Source organism: Pleurodeles waltl, chromosome 6 (genome assembly GCF_031143425.1).
Source record: "Pleurodeles waltl isolate 20211129_DDA chromosome 6, aPleWal1.hap1.20221129, whole genome shotgun sequence".
Classification (NCBI taxonomy): Eukaryota; Metazoa; Chordata; class Amphibia; order Caudata; family Salamandridae; genus Pleurodeles; species Pleurodeles waltl.
In genome coordinates, this window is record NC_090445.1 from 965,439,832 (window position 1) to 965,458,754 (window position 18,923).

At 44.3% G+C, this 18,923-nt stretch overlaps 1 protein-coding gene across 2 annotated transcripts in view; it reads left to right on the plus strand.

Annotated features, from left to right (window-relative positions):
- Positions 1-18,923, plus strand: part of BTAF1 (B-TFIID TATA-box binding protein associated factor 1) — a 927,996-nt gene that overhangs the window by 222,811 nt on the left and 686,262 nt on the right. For both annotated transcript variants that reach the window (XM_069239796.1, XM_069239795.1), the window contains exons 10-11: positions 3,547-3,642; positions 3,733-3,909. In XM_069239796.1, the coding sequence (XP_069095897.1) occupies positions 3,547-3,642; positions 3,733-3,909 (273 nt within the window). The remainder of the gene's footprint in view (positions 1-3,546; positions 3,643-3,732; positions 3,910-18,923) is intronic.

The window sequence follows — 18,923 nt, forward strand, 5'->3', positions numbered from 1 at the left end:
ACCCCTAAATTCCGTATTTAGGGGCTCCCGAGATCATAGGAAATCAGATTCCTGCAACCTGAAGAAACCAGAAGGACTGCTGACCTACAAGCCTGCAGAGAAGGAGGAAGACAACTGATCTGGCCCCAGCCCTACCAGCCTGTCTCTGCTCCAGCGACGCATCCGACAGGGACCAGCGACCTCTGAAGCTTCCGAGGACTGCCCTGGACTAAAGGACCAAGAAACTCCCGTTAACAGCGGCCCTGTTCAAAACCAGCTACTTCTTTGCAACAAAGAAGCAATTTCCAAAGACTTCACGTTTCCTGCTGGAAGCGTGAGACTCTACACTCTGCACCCGACGCCCCCGGCTCGACCTGCAGAAAACCAACACCTCCGGGAGGACTCCCCGGCGACTGCGAGCCCGTGAGTAACCAGAGACTACCCCCCTGAGCCCCCACAGCGACGCCTGCAGAGAGAATCCAGAGGCTCCCCCTGACCGCGACTGCCTGTAACAAGGGACCCAACACTGCACCTGCAGCCCCCAGGACCTGGAGGAACCGAACTTTGATGCAGGAGTGACCCCCAGGCGACCCTCTGCCTAGCCCAGGTGGTGGTTGTCCCGAGAAGCCCCCCCGTGCCTGCCTGCACCACGAGAGTGACCCCCGGGTCCCTCCATTGAAATACAGAACCAGACACCTGCTTTGCACACTGCACCCGGCTGCCCCTGTGCTGCTGAGGGTGTGTTTTGTGTCTACTTGTATTCCCCCCAGTGCTCTACAAAATCCCCCTAGACTGCCCCCGAGGACGCAGGTACTTACCTGCTGGCAGACTGGAACCGGAGCACTGCTGTGCTCCATAGGCGCCTATGTGTTTTGGGCCTCTCTTGTACCTCTGCACCTGACCGGCCCTGAGCTGCTGGTGTGGTAACTTTGGGGTTTCCCTGAACCCCCAACAGTGGGCTGCCTATGCCCCAGGACTGAGAATTGTGTTTTTAATTACCTCCTAATCTAACCTTTACTTACCTCCCCCAGGAACTGTTGATTTTTGCACTGTGCCCACTTTGAAAATAGCTTATTGCCATTTTTACAAAGACTGTACATGATTTTGTTTCCATTCATAGTTCCTAAAGTATCTAAGTGAAGTACCTTACATTTAAAGTGTTAATGTAAATCTTGAACCTGTGGTTCTTAAAATAAACTAAGAAAATATATTTTTCAATATAAAAACCTATTGGCCGGGAGTAAGTCTTTGTGTGTGTTCCTCATTTATTGCCTGTGTGTGTACAACAAATGCTTAACACTATCCTCTGATAAGACTACAGCTCGACCACACTACCACAAAATAGAGCATTGGAATTGTCTGCTTTTGCCGCTATCTTACCTCTAAGGGGAACTCTTGGACTCTGTGCACATTATATATACTATTTCAAAGTAAGAAATAGAGCCAACTTCCTACACTCACGGTGATCAATTTATCTTTTTGTGTGAGTGAGCTAAAAGCTCAGTGCTGCTGCCATGCAATACCTTTTTCCCAAGCAGCTTAATGTTTAGGCAAACCGGCTACTGTGGTCCTTAGGTTGTGACCCCTCTTTCACATTGGGAGGTCCATCCCCACCCTCCAAAGTTCTTTGCTATGCCTCTTACCTTGAAAAAGAGGAGGAAAGGCTCCATTGGCTGGGCTTCAAAAGATCCTTAAGCTTTTACACCGATCGAACCAAAGACCATCTGGTAGACAGTCTGCTTTTTGGGAGGTTCTGTAGGAAAACAGAAGGTGAAACACTGCAGAAAATGACATTTTGAAAGTGAATAGTCCTCTTCATTAGGATCTGCTGTGCTTTGGCTAAGAATCAACCTCTGGAAGAACTGGGGGTTCATTCCACCACGGGCAAGAATGCTTTTTTTTTTTTTTTTTTTTACCCAGATTGTCTGTTCTTGGCATCTGCCATGCTGTGATGTGGGTGTCGGCTCACACGTTTGTGAAGCACTAGTGCCTTGGCAGCCAGGTCCGACTGAAGGGGCATTTTGCCAGTTTTTCTCAGTCCACTCCACAGACTCTCCACCTTGGTTGTTACTGCTGTGGCATGTGGTCTAAAGTTTAGGAATCTGTAGTTGGAAATATGTATCGGAAGAACAAGTTACTTGCGTTCTGCAGTAGTCTTGTGGATTTTCTTTGTAACTACTTCACTGGCTTACCTTCACCCTGTTTTGTGGATTGGCCTTTCCTGCCTAAAGATGTCCCAAATTGGAGTGTCTGCACATTGGTACTGGTGAATGCTGAACTGCATAACGCCCTAGTGGTGAGCAGGAGCACTGCTAAAAAAACATCCGGATCTAGTCTGCCGCCTAGGAAATATTCTAAAGGTGAGGAATCTGCACTTAAAGTATCCACAGTAAAGAGCATTACCAAAGGTAAATGACTTGTTCTTATGGCCAGCTCCCCTTCTCCAATCATCTGCCTGGTCCCTCTTTGAAACCCACGAATGGTCCCCCTGGTGCATTCCTCCCTATCATACCCTGCAAAAGTGCATGAAAAAGTCTGTGTAGATGCACTTCAGTGTTTCCAAAATTTACAGTAAACTCCGACCTTCTTTAGCCCAGTCTTCCTCCTTGCCTTAGGCATTTGAGTAGTGACACTACTGCTGAATTCCCTCAGTGGTATTGCTGTCCCCAGAACCATCTGAATGACTTCAGCCCCTGAAGTTATCACATTTAGAGCTTGTGATTACACCTTTTCCCTAAGATTTAGTTCTACCAGTTGAAGGAGAGGGTGCTCCAAGTCAGTTGTGTAAAGGCCCAGCTAGTGAGAACCAAACAGCTGTTTGATGCTTTCGAGATACAGAAGTATGAAATAAGATACACTGAAGACACACCTTGGGTGCTGGCTCAAAACCAGCAATTGTGGTTCCCCTGATAACTTAACAGGAATGTGCCCTTCCTGAAGTCTATTTAGTTAACAATACGGAAGACCTGATCTGTGGCTGCCCTTAAGGAAGAAACTATCCCTTTGATTTACTAAGACTTTGGGCCTTTGATTAACAGGGGCATCCTTGCTTTTTTGAGATTTTGGTAGATTTCCAGTTGACTATGCTGACTTATTTTACACTTGGGGCTACTGGAAAATTAGGACGAAGGGCAAACCTATCACAGCATTTTCACTTTGTCATCTTTGCCCCATCGAAAATACATTTTAAACACTGCAGTAGTATACCACTTGTATGCCACAGCGACTTTTTGGTTAACTGAGTATTCCAAAACTTTCTTATCTGGTATTGACCAAAGGCTCCGTGTTACTTGTACTGTAGAGTCTTCTCATATAAATTATCCCATTGTTTAAGGGTGCTCACAGGGTGCTAAAATCGTGTGTTTTGTGCTGTATATTTAGTTGACCTCTCTCTCTCTCTCTCTCTCTCTCTCTCTCTCTCTCTCTATATCTATATATATTCGCTCACACTCACCTTATACTGGGAATTGTGATTTTTGGGTGTTTCATATGCAAAGTGTGAGAGTATGTAAAGTATATTTTTGCACTATGCCTTTTAAAAGAATATGTATGTTTGATTGTTTACAGATGGAGCAACAACATCAAGAATGGCTTGAAGATTTGGTTATTAGGCTCCTTTGTGTTTTTGCACTTGATAGATTCGGAGATTTTGTATCAGATGAAGTAAGTTTTCTCCCAGGTGATATTCAACCTAAGCCCTTTTCCACTTCTACTACGGGCCATAATCATTACTTTGTCTACATTAAACCCTAGGTTGTGGCACCAGTTCGGGAAACCTGCGCTCAAACGTTAGGAGTCGTGTTGAAGTATATGAATGAGACTGGGGTGCATAAAACTGTGGAGATCCTTTTAAAATTGCTGACTCAGGAGCAGTGGGAAGTAAGACATGGTGGTCTGTTAGGAATAAAATATGCTTTGGCAATTCGTCAGGTCAGTACTTCCTGTTGATCAGCTCAGTCCTAGAGGTTTGATACTTTTATTATTCATTTTTTTGTATCTTTATTTTTTCCTCTCGACTTCTATATAATTATTGTTCAAGCCTATAAGTTTCTCATATCTTTTATGATCCATAATCCTGTTTGTTAATTTCTTCTAACTTTATTAGGTTGTATAAACCTCTTTCACTTAACTGTCAGCTAACTAGCTGTAGGTAAGAGTGTATGGTGGGCAGGTAACAGTAGTAAATACCTCATCCTAAATTCACTTTAATCAGTACTTTGACAGTCATTAATTCCTAATCATGGACCATAAAAACACGCTTCATAGATGCTGTGGATCATTGAAAGTAAGGACATACTGCAGCTTCTGTGGGCCTTCGAAAATGAACATTACACCCCTTTCATCTAATTACTAGTGTGCTGCTTGTTTAGAATATAGACTCTTCCATCATTAATAAAGTTGTGGACTAAGTTATTGTAACATTCCGAATAGAGCTGTGTACTAGCAATTGGATGCAAGTCCTAAAATCTGAGCCTTTGCTCATTTCTCTGCATTTCCCTAAATCAAACTTTTCATGGCCGCTTATATGATTGCAGTTTAAAAGTGCTTTGCTGGGATGCTGTCAACCAGGGCAATTCGGTGAAAATGTTCTGCTTAAGTATGTCAACCTGCACAGTTAATCTGCATTTGTATAATGGTATTTCAATCATGAGTGCTTTTTCAGCATTGCTTTTCAGGTAATGAGAATTGAATAAAATCTATATAAATAATGCCACCTATTATCAGGGCATATGGAATTATCTGAATATGTGGTTGTGAAGTTTTCCACATAATTATAGATTCACTGTACTTGTCAGAGAATTAGTCATCTTCATAAATTGCAGATTTGAACAAAAATGGTTTATAGTGCAAACAGATAATGTTACAAAAACATTAGCATACGTGGGACTTGTCACTTGATTTGCAGTGCTTGGTGACATTTGAGTTCTGATTGCTGTATGTAGGTGTGAAATTGATACTAATGAGGTGAAACCTTCGCCCAGACAGTTTTATTAACGTGTAAAAAGGACAATTTTTAGTAATGGAATAATTCCATAAAATGCAGCACATTACACTGCTTAATTTGCCTTTTCTTGACACATAATTTAGTAAACGTTCTTATAATTTGGTCCTTCTGAGTTGCATAAGATGAGTGGCTGGCCTCTAATCTTCGGTTTTGTTACTAGACAGAAATCTAACTTTAGCATACACTTCCTATTAGCAGAGGCTTGTCAGAAACCCGAGGCCTTTACTTTCTGATCAGTCATTGGGTGGGAGGGTGACCACAAGCACTTGGAGGGACAACAATGTCTGGTTAGCATTACTCGTGATGTTGGTGCTCATCCAAATTCAAGACTAGAATGGTAATGCTTCAGTTTACAAATGTAGTAGGTGCCAGTAGATATTTATTGTCTTTTTTTGTCTCTGAGGTATGTGGTTGGGTCCTCTTGTTAGGGGCTGGAGGTGTTGTATTATCTGTGACCTTTTTTCCTGAGGGACCTTTCCAGGCAGTTAAAGTCCATTAGCTATAGCTTCAAAAATGGCGTGCAAGTAGACAAACTAGAACAGTTCAAATTATGAAGAAGGAAAATAATCAAATGATTCTACTACTATTTGCTAACTAAATGCCACCCAAATGTTATGTCTCATGATTTAGATTTTCTGATATGATCCTATAGTCGGCGTTTGTCTGTGTGGAACTGTAAATGAGCTCCTGAATATATTTTGAAAATGTCTGACTTTGTTCCAGTGATCTTAATGGCTATAGTCAGTGGACCAAAGTTGCCAGCACAGGACACAGTGTAACATGTTTTCTTTGTCTGGCCCTCCATTAATTGACTGGCCCTGGGTGAGTAACTTTGGTTTGTGACCCTGCAGCAGTGCTTCCAAGTAAAATGTTAAAACCATCCCTCGTCATCCAAACAGTTGTGTGGCTCCAAAAAGCAACTCCCAAACAAGAGTCTAGTTCCAAAACATGACTGAATCCACTACTCATGGTCCAGTAGCGACCAAGAACAGGTAAGGTCCCAACTTCCCTTGCAGTAGTTCAAATGCATCTTGAGGCATAATGGAAAGAATGGTCATCACTCACTTGGGCACCCTTGAACAGTACCAAAATGTAGGTATCTTGGCAAAAAAGGCTGATTCTTCCCCTAATCCCTCCCCCCCCCCCCCCCCCCCTTCCCCATTCAAATGTCTTGTGTGGGCTTTCATAGTAAGTATGAGCTCATATAAAAGCTGGGAATTTAAATCTAGCATGAGGGTGATCCTTACTGCCTCTTTAAACAATGTCTGATTATAATAGGAAGATGGTGTTTGTAGATTGTGTAGCTATTGGTGACCTGCTTTTTCACTCCTGCAGTCTGGTATGTGATGCAGTTGTTACAAGTTTTTATTTATTTATATCTTGGAAGTTACATTTTTGAAGTGACTGATTCCTCAGTGAAACCAAAAAATGTCTCTCTCTCTCTTATTTATATATATATATATATCATTTTTTTTCCTCTGTCGTTTTGGTTTGGACATGGAGTTGGAGATCTGGGATGTTGAGCTACAAAGAAGTTATTCAACACTGGCCTCTACGAAGACAGGAGTTTTTTTTTTTTTCTCTGTGCCAAGCCATATGAGAATGACTGACTGGTTTGCTTTATGGGGAATATTACCTTTTGGTACTTCCCCAGGTGCAATAGTAAGTTACCATGGTGGGATGATCACAGGATTTAAAATTACTGCTTGCCCAAGAGAGCCGTTGGGTCTGCTCTGCTTTTAAGAAGGAAGACGATTGGATCTAGGAGAGAATGTCTGTGGCAACATTATAGAATGCAGTAACACAGCCCTATAAAGTCAGTAACTGTCCTCTGTTCTGGAGATACTGAAGGCACCTTCTCAAATGTCTTTTCAGTGTCCCAGTGGGCCAAACTGATTGAAGCCTGACAATGTCCTCTTCGAAGGGCCCCAACTCTGAAGAGAATCAGTCCTCCTCAGGTGTCCTAGTGAAACTTGCCCCTAGGACAGATTGCACTGAAGACCTTTCTCTGGGGTTTGACCTCAACAGTCTCTAAGTTCAGGAAAGCATTGGGTTTCAAGAGCTGGGGTTCAGGTGCCAAAGAGGCCTTGACTGACTGCTCTATTCAGTGTCTCACAGCGTCATCCTCATGGACACCTTATTTATGCTTCCAAAAACCCTTTTAGTTGTTACAGAGCCTCAAAGCTAGAGTACACCTTCTCGGACTTGAACTGCCACCTTCTGCACTGAAGTACTCTGAAGTCTCCTTTGTGCCCTTTTTTTGACACTGGCCTCTATTCTGAGTAAATTAACCCTCATCTTCAAGCTGCCTGAACAGCCCAATGCCAGGCAAAGGAGAATATCCTTCCACCGTTAGACGGGGAAGGTATTCTCTTGTCCTAAAACAGGAGTAGAAAAAACTAAGGAGAAAACTTTGAGGAGTTGCTCATGTTTTCTAGATGCAAGAGATGTTGACACACCAGTACAATTCCTACACCTCTGCCTAGCTTTGTCCCTCCACCATCTTCACAACCTTCACCACAGCTCTCTGTACACAGATTCAGATCAGGACATTGAGTTTGATCCAAAGGACCCATACTATGAGACTGTCCCGCCTGATGATGGAGAATATCTATGAGTGGATTACAGCATGGATAAGCTGTATGATGCAAACTTTTAAGCCCTACCCAGTGAAGGCTTCACCACCAGAAGACATTTCTTCGTATCACCCAGTCTTTCATAATGCAGCAGATCACCATAAGGAGAAAAGCATGTAATAAGGAGGACAACGACAACTTGGTTGAAACATTTATCTATAATAGTTCTTCATCCAGTTTCTGCCAATTTCAGTGTGTGGTAAAGAACCTTAAAGAGCTAGTACAAGTGAAGGTGATAGCACCTAGGCGGTAAAAGAATTGTAAACCAGTGCCTGATGACCCACTCACCAGCATGGGGGTCACCTGCCACACGGTGCCCTAGTAGTACAGTGCTGGGAAGAGAACCTTTACCTCTAGGGAACTGGATATGCTCTGCCACAAAATGGAAAGCAGCATGAATGATGCAGCAAGACAAAAGGGTTGTGGTAGGAGTGGTGACATAGTGGTAAATTGCCAGCTAAGTTCGCCTCAGTATAGCTGGTATTGGTAGGAGGAAATGGAGCAGCTTGTGAGATGTCTGCTGAAGCTTACTGCAAATATAGTAAGGAGTTGGTATTAAAGGGAAAATAGTATCCAGTGCCATCATCCATTCTACCTTGGATGCGATAGACACACTCTTTAGGAAGTTGTACACCAGAATCACCCTAAGAAGACTTCCATCCTGCAGTTCAGCAGCACATTGTCCGTGTCCCCTTGGGGGAACTTCTTGTTTGGCCTACAAGTAGACACTCAATGTAAAACATTTTAAAATGACAGCGACACAGCAAAGCCTGTGGGAGCACTCTAAACTCAGACCAGTATAATTGTTTTTTTACACTAGCAGGCAACGATCAGTAGCAATACAAGAGCTCTGGCTTTCAACATAAGACATTTAAAGTGGGACAGCAATCATAAAACCCATTTCAGAGGAGGATTTAGAGGACATGGTAGAGGAAATGTTAGAGGCAGCAAAGGAGGGGGTGTGCGTCTCTGCCTCCAAGTAACAATCTGCATACCATTCTCTGATCTCACAATGCCCATCTATTGAAGGATCGGGTTATTCCTTCCACAGAAGTACCACCTTTGGACAAGTGGGTCCTATCAATTGACGAACAAGGATACTCCTTAGTGTTGCACCCTGCTATCAAACTCCTCACCGTCTCGCAACAGGTTAGGAACATCAAAGTCTGCTGCAAAAGGAGGTGAAAGTAAAAGTGCTTTATAACTGGTTACTGTGCACCAAAGGAGTCAAGGCGGTGTACTCCCTCATTTCTCATCTCAGGGAAATCTTTGGACACAAAGACCTACTCTTAATTTTCAGGCCCTTAAACCTTTATGTACTCTCAGCACTTAGAGTACTAAACTGCAGGATGTAATTTTGCTGCTCTGAAGAGAGGATCATAGGGCTAATTTCTATCAAGAATGCCTACTTTAACATCACTTTCCATCCAGTGCAACATCTCTACCTCAGATTTGAGGTAATTGTATTTTGCTGTGTGTGGTTTTCCTGTAATTTGTATTCAAATTCAATTAGTCTAAACATCTAATTGTAAAATATAATTAAGTTCTCTGCAGTATTTTGTATGCTTGAGCTTTATTTCAAACTTAGTATTTGCAAAACATCCTTCATCTTCTTCATACTAGGTTCATCAACACGTGTTTCACCCCTTAAGCAGCCTGTTAGTGGGGCTTTCTCAAGGTAGTTTGGAAATAGTCTAATGGCATAGTCCTAGATAAGTCATTATATTGAGTCTGTCGTTTTTGGTCTGGACTTAAACAGGTTGCAACCCTCTCTCTGGTCCATGCGGTCTCCAGGTGATTTGAGGTATGTTTGTGGTCACAACAGCCATTAGAGGATTCACCTAATGTCAGGCGCTCTTGAAAGCACATCTTTGCTGCAGCATTATTCATGTCTTGAGGTATCTGGACGACTGGCTGATAAAGGGCAGCAACCATTACCGATGCCTAGCACACCTAAAGAGCAGTGACACTTCACAGGTTAGGTTTTGCAGTCTGACAGTCCTCTCCAGCATACACTACTGCTTTGAGAACTGTATTGGCAATTGTGACAGGCAAAGCCTGTCCCCCAAAAAATGACATTTTAGAGACTGCAATACGTTGTGTTCTGTGACGTTGAGCATGATTATGAAAATGGTGGGGTTAATGGCACCGTGCAGTGCAATAGTTTTGAATGTCTGACTTCACATGACCCTGTCATGAGTGTCTGTCTAGGCAGTGGTCACAAGCAATGGGTCAGTGGGGAAAATTTTGTGTTGGTGGAGCTTTGAGTATTGCACAGTCTCTAAAGGTGGAATTACAAGAAGTTACAGTTGAGCAAATCGTTCCTCAACTGCATTATCACAGGTGCCTCACTCAAGGCATGGCGAGTGCATCTGCAAAACCTGACACAGTTTAGGGTACTTGGACGCAGCAACAGCAAAAAAAATACACATCAGTTGCTTCACACAGACAGCAGTCCAATTGGAACTCAGTGTTTTATGCATTAATTTGCAACAAGTTATGTCAACCAGCAGCATGACTGCAATGTACTAAATCCAAAAGCAAGGAAAACGCACACTTCTCCTGTCAGCATTGACCTAATCAATATGGCATTGGGCGATTTGATACCAAGTCTTAATCCTAGGTGAGATTCTGCAGGGGGTGAATGACTACACTGCCGACCTTTTAAGCAGGACCTAGCAACAATTAAACAACCGAGAAATACATCCCTAATTGTTTAACTCTACTTTCAGAAATGGGTGTAGCCCACAGTGGATCTCTTCACCAAGGCAAAAAACATAAATTGCCCAACATTCACCTTCCAGGTATCCACATCTCCAAAGTCCTTGGGAAATGCTTTATGAATGATAATCTTCAAGGATATTTGCCTACAGGTAGTCCTCTTCCTCTCTACATAAGAAATTAAAGGAAGTGGACAAAACTTTAATGACATTCATTCTCACTGGTCAGGTTTTGGCAACACAGCCATGGCAATTTGGGCTACTGGAATGACTGTTCACCCACAGGAGATGTTCACCCCTTAGAGTAGATCTTTTACCTCCACATCAGGGATATTCAAATGTCACAGAAATTTTGATTAGGCAGCACACGTCATTTAGCTGCCACTCAAGAAGAGCATGCTTATTTTGCGACAAGCTTGCAGACGTATCACATGAGCCTGCTATTTGGAAAAATGGAAAAGCTTTTCATTACAGCATTAGTCATACACTATTTCTGCAAGCCTGGTTCAAGACATTTTCTATTACATAGACGAATCTGTGATTCCTGCTTAACATGGTCTCCGCATTCCAAGTCAATAGACCATTGATCTGCCTATTTTCTTCCCACATTCTCCATTAATGGGAGAAAATGCATTATATACATTAGACAAGATAGGGCTTTAATGTGTTACATGGCCCATACCAAATCTTTTCTGTATGCAAACAATTTTTGCTGCATTTGCTACACCCCATTTGGGAAACCCATACTCCAAATTGGGCCTTGATAGATAGCGAAGTATATTTAGGTATGCTATGCTGAAACAAAATCTGCTCTTACTGGGCCTAGGGCACATTCACTTCACAAGAAGTGGCCTTCCTGCATACATCTGTAAGGCTGCTGCTTGATCCAGGCTGCAAAGTGGTCGTACATTTTCAGACAGCATTACTGTGGATATCCATGTCTGACAAGTGGCAGAAGTCAGGCAAACTTTCCTTTGAACATTGTTCAAAACATGTGCCTAATCCACTTGCACAACACTTCTTTTCCATCTGTTGAAAGCATGTGTTCTACATGTGCACATGCTGCAAAAGGAAAAATAGTGTTTACCTTGTAACTGTCTGTAGCTTGTAGTGATGTAGATTCACATATGCCCTCCCACCTCCCCAATGTGGGCTTCTGAATGGTATTTTTTTTACAATACATACATTATAAATTGTTTGCATTGCACCGTGGACATTAACTATAGTGAAGCAAAGCAGTACAGTACGTTTTGCTTATTCCCTTCATGGTGGTAGTGGTTGGGGGGGGGGGGGGGGGAGACATTCTGAACTGGAAACCAAAACAAAACCCTAAAACTTATACTTAAACACAAATGTTGAAAGAGGTTTTTTTTTTTCTATCATTAGATGGCAGGAGTGTGCATCGCTTGTGAATCTACTGAACTGCAATCTTTGAATAGACAGTTGTATAGTGTGTACTATTTTTCCTTCTGCAACATTAGATCTTTCATAGATTTACATCCTTGAATCATTCCTCTCGTCGTTGTGGGAGCCTTGGTTAATTACTGTTAACATATCAGTGTACAATTGCACTCAAAGTTGAAAATAGCCATGGACTACATACAGCCACCATCCCCCCCCCAATTGTGTGAGCCATACTTCAGCCAGTGATGAAAAATCATTCGATGCTCTGTATTCATTTGACTTTTCAGCTTCAGTCTTTGTTTTTAAGATTTATTCTTTTGTGTTGTAAACATCAGTAGCAAAACACTCCAGGCACAAGCATGTACTTCACAGGACCTCTTGTGCAAATTACCTTGAGGCGCTGGATACTCATCCACTTGCAAATGTATAAATGTCAGCCATGACTGTGTTGCGATCAGCTCAGGAGGAGTTATACCTATCAATGAGCAACCCTTATTTGAGTCAGATGTTTGTCATGTCTGTGTACTATTCTTCTCAACCCCTCTAGATTTTTTTTTTTTTTGTGACCATTCTACACTCTTGACATCAGGGTGTCAAGTTTACAACATCTGCCCAGGTTACATTTCCACACTAATAATTGAGGTCCATGACTTCTCCAGTTCTGCACAATGGCTTTCCCAGTGTCCGTTACAATCTCAAATCTTCTTTGCGTTTGTGAATCCCTCGTCTTTTAAAATATTCAACAGAGCTGTCTTGGGGCTCAATTCCACTGGCTTTTTCAGAATGGTTTGAAATGTGTGGAAGGTCCCTGACCAGAATGGCCAAAGGGCTGAGCAAGCTGAGGTGTTGTGAAACACATCCCACTGTAGCCCAGCATTTCAAACATTTTAGCCCAGAGTCCCTCTGAAATCACCAGTCTTTTGAAGTTCAGGCAAATTCTTTGTAAGTATTTGAAATGTTGGGCCGATCCTGTTCAAAGTATCCTTTTCTCCCAGTGCCGTGAGTGTGAATGTCCATTATCAGCATGCCAGTTTTTTGTAAAGCATTTTTTTGATGCTGTCAGATGAGTGAATGGCTATTGTTTTGTATAGGCAGGAGAGTTCCCCTTTGGGGAGAGTCATTAGTTTTGCCTCAAGGGGGCTGAATTCGGGGATCGCCTCAAGATGCAATGAGCAGGACAAAATCACATATCAAAATCGGAGTTGTCTAAGGAAAAGTTTTCAGTAATCCAAAGTGCTTCCTGATTTCTACAAAAAGCTTCAGTACTCCGTCCAGTGCTACATCTCACAAAGTAGAGATTCCCAAGGGATCCCACCCTCTGAATCCCTCTAGGGTGGCCTCTTCTGGAAAACTATGCCTGACCATAGAGGCTTCTGGTCTGTAAGGCTAGCAGCCCAACTGTGTGTTTTTGAGGCTTCCATGTTATAAGTTACATTTTAGATGCAGAAGTAGCTCCAGAAGGGAGTGTTTCACCATATAGGAATTGAACAGGTGAGTCCTTTCCCATGACCCACTGCTCAGCTGCATACCTTTGACACTGTGGATCTCATCTGGATGACATGAATCTAGTCCGTTACTACCATTAGATGACCAATCCATTAATAAGACATGGGGTCAATCATTGCTAAGCCACTGTTGTATATTGATTCAATCAGTGATTTCTAAAGCGCGGCTAATCACCCGTAGGGTCTCAAGGCACTGTTTGTGGGCATGCTGCTCAATCAAAGAGCCAGGTCTTGAGGTCCTATCTGAACTGCTTCTGCCTGAGCTTGAGAGGTAGCGTCTTTTTATGTCTCGGCTGCCACGTAGAAGAATCTTCCTCCTGCTGTGCTTATCTGGATCTTGGGAACTGCTGCGAGGGCAAGTTTGGAAGAACAAGATGTCTTTTGGGCAAGTAGAAAGCGGACGGTGGTTGAGATACTACAGTCCTATGTTGTGTAGTGCCTTGTAAGTATGGATCAGGAGTTTGTATGTCATGCGCATGTTGACTGGGAGCCAATGTAGGTCTCTGAGGTGTGAGGACATGTGGCTATGTTGGGGGATGTCCAGGATGGGTGTGGCTGCAGCATTCTGGATTCATTGTAGCCTTGATTGTAGTTTCTTGGTGACGCTGGCATAGAGTACGTTGCCGTAGTCGAGTTTGCTAGTGATGGGTGACTGTCTTACTCGTGTCAGAGGGGATGCACTTGAAAATCTTTTGAAGGAGTCTGAGGGTGTGGAAGCATGACTATGAGATGTTGTTGACTTGTCGGGTCATGGATAGAGAGGAGTCCATAGTGATGCCCAGATTGCGTACTTGGTCAGTGGAATCGAGAGTGTTTCCAGTGCAGTGGGCCACCAGGAGTCATTCCAGGTGGAAGTGGGTGGAGCAGATTACGAGGATCTGTCTTCTCCGAGTTGAGTTTGAAGCAGCTGGCTTATATCCAGGCGGGGACTGGTGTCATCCCATTGTAGAAATTTCTCTTTGCAGAGTCATCGGACAGGGAGAGGATCAATTGGATATTGTCTGATTAGGCGACTGTTTAGCCCATGTTTGATCTTGGATAGCGGGCCATGCAGATGTTGAAAAACATTGGGCTGAGTGATGATCTTTGGGACACTCTTTGGGTTCTGATGTGAATGATGGAAGTCTGACACTGTGCTCTTCCAGTGAAGGACCTGATCCAATCCATTGCTTTTTCTCAGATGCTGGCGTCGTGCAGTCTGGCGCAGAAGGTGGAGAGGGAGATTGTGTAAAACGCAGCAGAGCGGTCAAGGAGGATGAGTGCGGCCGTGCCTCTCTGGTCTAGTATGATGCGTATGTCGTTGGTGGCTGCTAGGAGTGCTGTTTCGGTGCTGTGGTTGCTTCTGGATCCTTATTTGGATGAGTCTAGGGTTTGGTGTGTCTTGAGGAATTCAGTGAGTTGCTGGTTGACAGCCTTTTCCGTTACTTTGGCTGGGAAAAGGAGCAGAGAGATGCATCTGTAGTTGTTCAGCTCCCTTGGGACGGTGGTAGGTTTTTTGAGCAGCGGGTTGATTGCGACACGCTTCGCTTCTAGTCTGATGGAAAGGTGGCGTTCTCGAAGGATTGGTTGAGAGTTCGGCAGAGCTCAGGTGCTATGGTGGTTCTGGGCAAGTTGAAAATATGAGGTCACGGATCCGAGGGTGCTCCCGAGTGGATGGAGTTTGTCTTTGGGTAGCCTGTTTGGTAATGGTGATCCAGGAGTTCAGGATCTGGTGTAGTGCTGGGTCCGTGGTTGTGTTTGTGAGCTGTGCGGATGGTTTGGTTCCTGAACCATTGTAAACATCCTGGATTTTTCGGTGGAAAAAGGTGGCAAGGTCGTTGCAGAGGGAGGGATAGATGAGGTGTCTGTCCCGGGGTACGTGAACTCTTTGACAATGGCAAAGAGCTCTTTGCTGTTGTGCGCACTGGTGCTGAGATGTTCTTGAATGGTGGCTTTTTTGGCAGCTCTGATGTTCTGATGTGTGTGATGACTGCGTTCTTGTAGGCTGAGTGTTCGTCGGTTGAATTGCTGTTCCTCCATTTCCATTCCAGTCTTCTGCATGAGCGTTTGGATTCTTGTAGGTCAGCTGTAAACCATTTAGGTGCTTTGCTATATGTGTTTCCTGCTGGTTTCCTTTTTTTTGGGGGGGGGAGAAGGGGAACCCTCCTTGTTGGTGCATTCCGTTAACCAGTGGTGTAGATTGCATGCAGCTTCATTAGCGTCTGCTGCGTCCGGTGGGGAGTGGTTTTGAAAGCATTGGTGAGTTGTGCTTCTGTAACTTACCCCCCCACCCCCTCGGCAGAGGCTGGGGCCAAGTGGTGTGCAGTGTTCTTTGTGAAGGTAAAGTGGGCGCACTTCTGGTCGGTCCAGTGGTGTTCGGAGGTGTGAGGGATGATGTTGTTCCCTGCTGAGAAGACATAGTTGAGCTTTTTGGGTGGGGACGTTGCCGAGTTGATTGAGGCAGTGTGTTCTGAGGCTGTCCAAGAGGTTTGTGGTGTTGGGGTTATCGTGGATATCCAGGTGGAAGTTGAGGTCACGGAGTAGGATGTAGTCTGAGGAGGGGAGCGCTTGGGGACGATGACTAGGTCAGCGATGTCTTCTCAGAATTAGGGTTGGGGTCCGGGTGGCCTGTAGATGAGTGTGCCTCAGAGGGAGGAGCTTGGGTTGGTCTGAATCTGGAAGTGTAGGTGTTCATGAGTTGGTTGAGACTGTGACTCAGTGGTTGTCAGGTGGAGGGTGTTTTTGTAGACTATGGCAATGCCTCCTCCAGGCCGGTTTGCTCCGTCCTTGTTGATGATTTTGTAGCTGTCCCGGATGGCCGTGGTGTTGTCCGGGGCTTGGAAGGGTTAGAAAGAATTGCATCACGTAGGTCCTCACCAGCACCCATATAGAAACTTAACCTGGTTGTGAGGATACAAACCATTAGTTGCGTGGCCTGCACAAGTAATGAGGCCACATTCGCCCTCCACTGGGAACCAAACACCCCATTCTAGCATAACTGTCTCAGGATAGCAGAGCAGTCCAAAGCCCACTCAAGGGAGGTGGTGTGGGCTAGTGTGTCTGGCACACAGTAACTCTCAAATAATTCTCCAGTCTGCTTTTTCTTTCAAAATGTAAAAGTACATTTGTTATGCACACAAGTCTCCAATACACTGTGCAGTAATCTGAAAATAGCATAAGGTTGGGTAAAATACACCTGCAAAATTGCCCACACAATTCGCAAGTGCATTTCCCCTCCTGTACAATGCAACCTATAACTATATTTGGGGTGTGAGTTTACAATGGGCCAGTGCTGCCACATTTCAAGATTTTAATCTTCAATTATAGTAATACTTCATTCCCTCACTGACTTCAGAAACCATAACTCATCTGCACTTATTAGCCTGGGGTGTGGACGTTCGGGGGGGGGGGTGGATGTTGGGGGGGGGGGGGGTGAATGTCTGAATGTCTAATCCTTCTCCTACTCGGACTCTTTTGGACTGTTTCACACAATTTTCAGCTCATTATGCTCTGAGTGGCCAGTCATGCCGTCTGGAGCACTCTCCTCAGAACTACTGGCTTCTTAAGTGCTTAACCTTGCAGGGAGCTGGTTCTACTGTCTCCCTGTGCCAGCCTTTCAACCCCCCACCGTCCTCAGCCATCCCCCCCCTCCTTACATATGTGGCTTCTCACCTCCTTGGTGCAGAAGTCCAGTTCTTCCCTCCAACTAGCCCTTGGGGGCTACAAGGAGACCAACTTCCCTTGATCCTGGGAGTCCCACTGGTCCTGGGGGGGCAACTGTAGTTGGAATCCTTAGTCCAGATGGCCATTGGGAGGTTCCTCCTTCCAGTTGTCCGTGGCTGCTACTTCCATTCCCAGTATCCAGCAGAAAAACGCAGCCAAGAAAGAACTCTTGCCTCTTCAGCAAGACCCTTTAAGTGGCGACAGAAGGTTCTGGATGTGAGGCACCTCTGGCCTATCCTGGGGTTCCACATCACCGTTCTGTCCCGTCCTGCACAGAATGCTGGGACAAGTCAGAATGGCGTTACCCAGGAGTCACTAGTCTCCTCTCCTCTGGGGGGGGGGGGGGGGGGGCGCGGAAGCACAGCTCTGCTCCTTGCTAACATTACTGCCAGGACCTTTCCCATCAAATCGTTAAACGGTGCACCCTCCTGTGTTAGTTTCAGAGGTCTGGGCTCACTCCTTTGTTCATTGGGCTTGGGCTGGCCCAACCCTCGTACAATGTAACAGCTGTTCAATTGATGCAGATCCTTCACCCTACCCTTTCTTCCTCAGGAGCTGAGTGAAGCACTAGTAATGCCTCCCTTTGTGTGGGGATGCCTTTGATTCTGCTGCTGGAGAGATATGTAATTAAGAAATGTAATTAACTTGGCATAGCAGGGTGACAAATGGCCTGGTCTCTAATCCTGAGCTGAATCGGAGAAATATGACCGTCCTGGTTTTCCCATAAGCTGTATAGATATTATCTTGGAACTCCGATTTCAATCTGGCATATAGCTTTCACACCATTTACATAAGTCACTCGTCTCTGTAGGCCAAAAGGAAGTGAAACTATACTCTGAGTCTTCCCTGTGGGTGTGTAATGAAGTGTCACTGCACACAAGACAGTAAACCACTGAGTGTACACTTATATTATGCGGCCTACCCCAGGGCAGTATCTAACCCTGCAGAATCCCTGCTGTGCAAGGCTGCCTTTGCTCAGATACTGGCGTACACACAACATGAGTCCCACACGACCATTCCTCACACGTGCACTTGTTCACATGTAGCCAGCCAAGTGCCCCTTACAGTTTCTGTTCTTGTCAGCCTTATCTTAAAAGGCAGACACTGGTGGCAACACGCTGAGTCAGTTTACCGTGCGTGAGTCACAGGTTGAGGCACACCCACAGTAAAAAGGTTAAAAAAGAAAAAAAAGAAAAAACAGGTGATCAAAAATGAAAAATCTGGGCGGATTTGATGGGCAGAACCCATCACCTCACACTAGTGTTAACACAACTGATAAAGACTCCATTGTAGTCTATGCACAAATAGCTATTAAAATTTGCTAAAACTCAAAACATCCTTTTTAATAGTCTTCAATTCTCTACGTTGAGTTAGCAAATTACAGACACTGGAAATGCAAGAACCCTACTTTTAGGTATTTAGGAGGACAAATACAATTTCTGCCCAAGATGATGTAGCAGTTTCATGTTAAGTGGCCAATCCAACTATCAGCTCTTTTTCAGCAACCAAAAACTAATGTGGAAAGAACTTCACATATGCAGGTGCCTAAAAGAAACCAGGCTGTACAGGACGGAGACCAATTTATCTTCTTTTCCATTCATGAGCATGGGATCATTGATCCAAAAAGTAACCATTGCAGAATGAAGGGTTATGACAGCGGGGGTACCAATGTAAGGTGGACTGAGGGCACGCTCAATCAGAAAGAAAGGGATAACTCTAGCCTATACATCCATGAGTTGTATATTTACGACAGCAGCATGGTTATTAGCCCACACAATAAACAAAACATTACTGTGTAGATATCCTAAGAAAGTGCTAGTAAGACTACAGGTCTTAAGACACCTTTTTACAAATAAACACTTGCTTCAACTCAATCTCCTGGATGGGGGAATACCACTACATAGTCCATCCATAGAATGCAAATCTAGAAGAGATTCACTGTGCAAAACAAATTGTTACTTACCTAGTTTTG